Source organism: Diachasma alloeum, unplaced genomic scaffold (assembly GCF_001412515.2).
Source record: "Diachasma alloeum isolate Michigan unplaced genomic scaffold, Dall2.0 Dall_scaffold_00681, whole genome shotgun sequence".
NCBI classification, from domain to species: Eukaryota; Metazoa; Arthropoda; class Insecta; order Hymenoptera; family Braconidae; genus Diachasma; species Diachasma alloeum.
In genome coordinates this window covers 680,857-686,782 of record NW_021680813.1, presented here as the reverse complement: position 1 = coordinate 686,782, position 5,926 = coordinate 680,857, and the positions used below count along the sequence as shown (strand labels likewise).

The window sequence follows — 5,926 nt, the reverse complement described above, 5'->3', positions numbered from 1 at the left end:
AAAAAATCGTACACTCTACCAAAGAAGAAATAGAGGCTCAGATTGGCTCAGATCTCAGGGTTTAGGCGACCTCAGGGTAGGGCAATTACGACCTCATGGGAGGGATGGCGCCACGGTCGACCATCGGTAAAAAGGAGTTGGGGAGGCGAAACCTTGGCAGGTCCACTCCGGCTGCTTATTTTAGGTTTTTCAGGTATAAAATAATAGTGTATTTCGTAACGAGTGCAAAAAAGTGTTTTTTGGCGAGTGGGAGGTTTATATCACGAGCCGAAGGCGAGTGATATAATCCTACGAGCTAAAAAACATTTTTTTACGAGTTACGAACCATATTTTTCATCACGCTGTAACGAAAAGTGAACTTTTCGTCACAGCGTGATGAAAATTATGATTCGTGTAGGAAACCATCAGAAAACTCATAAAGCGTAATCTGGCGGGTTCCAATGGATGAGTGAAGCCACAGGAATCAAATGGTGTAAATGAATATATGCCGCTTTCCATCCAAAATATAAATCACAAATGGAAGTTTAGCGCGTAGCTGTGCGAACCAACTGATACGCGGTAGATGTGGGTTTGAAACTCATTCTATTCTTTTTTTTCTTTTTCCTCTTTCAGGATCCTTTATTAGTAACTATTTCATGCAAACTACTATATAGTATATTTCTAACCTAGGGAGGGAAAATAAGGGATCCTCAGCCGCCAGTGCAATTACCAGCCGAGCCGAAGGCGAGGTAATTGCACTGGCGGCTGAGGATCCTTTATATTCCCTCCCTAGGTGAGAAATATACTATTCATACACCTGCACGGAAAGTTCGTACTTTGCTTTGTGATGAGCGGGAGGAAAGTGAGTACATACCGCCCTTGGGTGGAAAGTACTCACTTTCCTCCCGCTCATCAGCATCAAGAACGGAAAATCATGTTTTCCCGCCCGAGGTGCACATGCTATTTTTTAACACACCTGCAAAGAATAGTATATTTCTAATCTAGGAAGGGAAAATGAAGGATCCTCAGCCGGCAGTGCAATTACCAGCCGAGCCGAAGGCGAGGTAATTGCACTGGCGGCTGAGGATCCTTTATTTTCCCTCCCTAGGTTAGAAATATACTATTCTTTGCAGGTGTGTTAAAAAATAGCATGTGCACCTCGGGCGGGAAAACATGACTTCCGCCCTTGATGCACAATATACTATTATTCCCAAAGATGGATTGAACATGACAATTTTGTCATCAGGTTTTTTATTGTATGAAGTCTCCGAGATTAAAAATAAGGGTTGAGCCGTCGTATGACGGTCGAACCGGAAAAACGCGTCAAATAACGAAACGCTTTTAAGTGCTAAAGGGTCATGAGGGCCAGGTGGAAAAGAGGAGCCCAGTTTCTAAAAGGGTTAAAAACATCGAGCCATGTCAAATATATTTTGCAGATTCGGCTTCGCCCGAGTGTTCACCTGTTAATCATTCTAATGCACGCCCACCTTCTTTTCAGAAAAGAGTCTCAGGTCTATTGCACTTGCGCGATAAGTTCCAGATCACGTGATGCAAATTACAAACCTCAGCCAATGAGCACTCCACTTATCACCCCTATATTCAACGGCGCTTTATAAAAATGTTTGAACTTCCTATGCCCTTTGTAGAAACTCAATGAAACTTGTTCGTCAGTGTCACCGCAAACAGTGGCTAACAAAGGGCAATTCCATGCAGCTAAGTTACAATGTTGTGTTTATTGTCTCGATATTTATTTCTCCACAGTGTTTTAATTGCTCATTTAATATGGAACAGTTCAGTGGCTGGAGGGAGTAAATTGAAAATTGACGATGAGTACTCTGATAGTCCTAATAGACAATTCCACTGCTGCGCAAAACACCAGAAAAAAATCGGCGTTGGACACGGTAAATGTATCATTCAGGAGAAACTCGAGAAAAATCACACAAATAATTATAGAAATTGTTCATGCGCATAACACAGAGAGAGGGAGAGAGAGCGATAGAGGGGGNGGGGGGGGGGGGTTGGGTCTGTTTCGATGGGATACGTGTAGTGCCGGATAGCGTAATAATTATCCATGGCACATTAATCAATTGAAGCCTCGTATGCACGATCACCTCGTGTGTTGATAAAGTTGCTCATCCGGTTTGGTTTATATGTGCCCTTTTGCACTTTGACACCATTTCATATATTTTCATTTTTCAGGTATCTCAGGAGAGATTATAACGATTGATGCAGGTATATGTCGAAAAGTATGCCCCAGACATAATACTGATGATCCGGGAGATCCTAGTAGACCGGCTGTTCAAGTAAATTTGAAATTATTAAGAATGAGATGTTTCAAAATACTTTCATATATTAATTTTGTCACTTCACTCGTAAAACAACTCGTCACGGACGAAATGACAATAACACTGTTCGTTACTCGGCCGAAACTTGAAATATATTTTGCGGGGAAGGCATTCACGGGATTTTATCGGGAGATCGTTTTTTGAAAAAATTTTAACAGCTTAAAAAAGACATGTTGAATAAATTTCGTAACTTCCTATATTTCAAAATTATTTGCGGTATCGACTATACATCAATACTTGGACGATTCCCTCACAACTTTATCGTCGAAATTATTCATATCACAATTTTTTTCAATCACTTTGCAGAGATGTCCACTTCATTCGCAATGTCATCCACGAACAGCTCGGATGGAGCGAATTTCCACTCTTCAGGGAGTAAAAATAATCGAAACTGTCGACACATGTGACTGCTGGCAAGAATCAGGATGTGCACGAGTGTCTTTCGAACAATTAGTTCACTCTGGAACTCCGTATCAAGTAGCAATGGACATAGGACGATGTCTAGGGTTGTGTTCCAAATCCCTGACATGTCAACCCCTCAAAAATAGTACGGTCAGCGTCAAGGGGCCCAATGGTCAGTCCTTTCATCGTTCCACTTACTCCATTTATATCGTTACCGTTAATTATTTCTGTTTATACCACTTTAGGCGATGAAATTTATCAAATTATTGACAAATGCGGCTGTGCCAACAATTGTCACAGAATGGACAGAACCGAAAGCGTTCTTGACTACAGTCAACTAGAGATAAAACCGGGAATCAACACAAGTGACGTGAAACCAGTTATCAGGGTACAGAGCAAACTTTTTACTTGATTATCAAATGATTATTGGATTGACAATTTATTTATGGTGGATTATTTAATGTTAATTTAGCACATAAATGTAGGTCAGTGTGTGGGTTTTTGCCCGGGTAATGAAACCGAGACATGTCTTCTTAGAGATAAAAAAGAGCCAACCAGATGCCTAGCGGCGCTTTATTCAAAACATCACAATTGTACACCAGCCAGATTCAAAGTTCACGAATACAGGTAATTACTGTTAAAAAAATGTGGTACTTATGCTTATTTGTCTTAAACTTAGTGTGGTCACCTGAGGAGGGATTTGCCGCCGCGTTATTTTGCCTTCAGCGATGCCAAATTCAATCTGCTCTGGAAATGGGAGGGAAACGCCGCATCACGGGACAATCGATTTCATATGGGAATAATATATTATTTGTTTATGACAAATTCCATCGCATTTATGTCGGAACTAGATTTTTTGTCAATTACGTTCAACGAGTGACTATAAATCACTCGACGGACTATAAATTTTTTTCGTATACGAGAACGATCGCGCGCTTGAGCGCGCGTGTTAAAGACGAATCGTGACACGAAAACCGAAAGCCGACCGAAGTCGAACACGTGCGGGCGGATCCGAATGTTCGATCAATGAAATTCGAGGAATGAGCGTTACGCTACAGCTTACGGCGTATGTTCTTTTTAAAATAGGACCCATGAACGAAAATACTTTTCACTCACAATTAAACTAAAAAGGACATTTCGGTATGAGGTGAACGTAGCAATAGTGACAAAATAGTATATTTCGTAACGAGTGCAAAAAAGTGTTTTTTGGCGAGTGGGAGGTTTATATCACTCGCCTTCGGCTCCTGATATAATCCCACGAGCTAAAAAACATTTTTTCACGAGTTACGAACAATATTTTTCATCACAATGTGGCGGAAATTGGACTTTTAGGCACGCGGAGCGTGCCGAAAAGTGCACTTTTCGTCACAGCGTGATGAAAAAAAATATTCTTGTGTTCGAAATAATTTGTTTTCATGATATCATTTTCTAGACATTTCAATTGATGACCTCAAATTTTTTAGAATCTTTCCGCTCAGCGAATCAATGGTATGGTGAAGGGAGGCAGTTATTGTAATGTGCCAGGAAATTAAGATTGGAAATCTAATGATATCCCCACGTTTCATGATTCATCGAATCTTTATATGAATTTTTTGAAGACATGTCTGTTTGTCTGTGGGTGGGTGGTTGGGGGGGGGGGGTGAATGTATGTAAGGCAAAATTTTTTTTCAATTTTTCGAGCCATAATTAAGTACCCGGTAGCTTAGTTGGGAGAGTGTCCAGCGCGTAACTGAGAGAGCCGGGTTCGAATCCTGGCTGGGCGGTGCGGCATTGTTTCTCGCTAAATTCTAATTCTCTTTGAATTTTTATATGTTTTGATAACAATGTTTTTAGTGATCGTTGAAAAAAGGATACTTGGAAAAATAGCAATTTTTTCGAATCTGTGTCAAAAATTAAATTTTAATTGGTGCCAATGAATAGAGCTTATTATAGTCTATATTCATGGAAGATTCATGAAATTCGATAGATCTCTTATAAAGAAATTTAGAGAGACACTACTTAAAAAACGTATATTCGGAGTTTTGAGACCACATTAAGTTACCCTAATACAAAGAATTGGCAACTTAAATTTGAACGATTACAAAGCTTTCATTTGGATGCAAAAGCACGCGCTGCGGCGTTTCCCTCCGATGGTGACCAATCTAGGGTTAATATTACAGAAATATAATCAGATGGAACTCAAATTGAATTTTTTGTAGGACACGCAGAGGCTCCAAACGGGAAATAATTCAAATTGTCGAGTGTACCTGTATATTATAGAATGTAAAATCTATGTGGAAAAAGACGATTCAACGATGATGAAAAACATTGGTTGCTATAAAAAAGACGACTTTAGTCTGACGTTCACTTCATTCCCATCTGGTAGGTACAGGAGATGACGAATTACTTGATCTCATGGTCGTGTCCTCGAAGATCTTTTGGAGCTACGTCACTATTTCTTTCTTTTCTTTCTCCCTCATTATTCTTGGAATGTTGAATAGAGGATCTCGCGTTTCTCTTTATTTAATCCTATATGGGGAATTGGCGGTATAATATTCTTCGGGATTCTACCGTCGAGTTTCGAGACGTGTTGTTCCTCGATGGGAATCACGTTCTGTTGGATCAATTAATTTTACATTAGCCCTTTGTTCTGTTATTCTATTTGATATGAAACTGATGAAACGGTTCAACTATACATAGATTAGTGATTCTTGGAGAAATTTCCTAAAGGTGAGTTTTGTATTAAATTTTCTGTACGAAAAAAGAAGTCTTCTGGCATTTTCTTTAAAAAATCCACTCGTTTTTTAGGTGAACACATGATCAACACACTCAACTCCTGACATTTTCACTCATCTTATGTCTAATAATTATTTACCATATTATTTTTTTCCTCGTGAAATGCTTCAGCTAATGATGGATTTATCTCCTCCAGTGGTTCATTCCCATGTCTTATGTAAACTGGAATAAATCCGGGAATATTTTTCAACACTTGAATCGGTTTCCCACCTAGAATCCAAAGAATTAATTTATCCCATCTTTAAAGAACGAAGGAAACGTTGGATCACAAAACAGGGATTAACGGACTTGCAGAACCAATGATCCATGCAACTGTCAGCACGAGGCAAACGTATACAAATGAATAGGCCTGCGTCATTTCTATGAACGTGTTCGAATCTCAAAAGTGCGAGCGATCAACTGAAACTTCTATTCGTTCACTTCAG

At 39.6% G+C, this 5,926-nt stretch overlaps 2 protein-coding genes across 3 annotated transcripts; one reads left to right on the top strand and one right to left on the bottom strand.

Moving 5' to 3' along the window:
* The first annotated feature begins 1,640 nt into the window (after window positions 1-1,640).
* On the top strand, window positions 1,641-5,424 carry LOC107044141. Of its 2 annotated transcripts, XM_015265917.2 has the most exons (6): window positions 1,641-1,880; window positions 2,179-2,282; window positions 2,631-2,898; window positions 2,972-3,114; window positions 3,199-3,353; window positions 4,925-5,424. In XM_015265917.2, exons 1-6 carry the CDS (start codon window positions 1,703-1,705, stop codon window positions 4,983-4,985), a joined length of 909 nt encoding a protein of 302 aa, XP_015121403.1. In that variant the 5' UTR covers window positions 1,641-1,702; the 3' UTR covers window positions 4,986-5,424. The 2 variants fall into 2 exon arrangements, with proteins under 2 accessions (XP_015121403.1, XP_015121405.1); XM_015265919.2 differs by lacking the exon at window positions 4,925-5,424 and having other exon boundaries at window positions 3,212-3,300.
* On the bottom strand, window positions 4,121-5,926 carry LOC107044142. The gene is made up of 3 exons (XM_015265920.2): window positions 5,790-5,926; window positions 5,581-5,711; window positions 4,121-5,319 (listed from the first exon to the last, which is right to left on the bottom strand). Exons 1-3 carry the CDS (start codon window positions 5,857-5,859, stop codon window positions 5,185-5,187), a joined length of 336 nt encoding a protein of 111 aa, XP_015121406.1. The 5' UTR covers window positions 5,860-5,926; the 3' UTR covers window positions 4,121-5,184.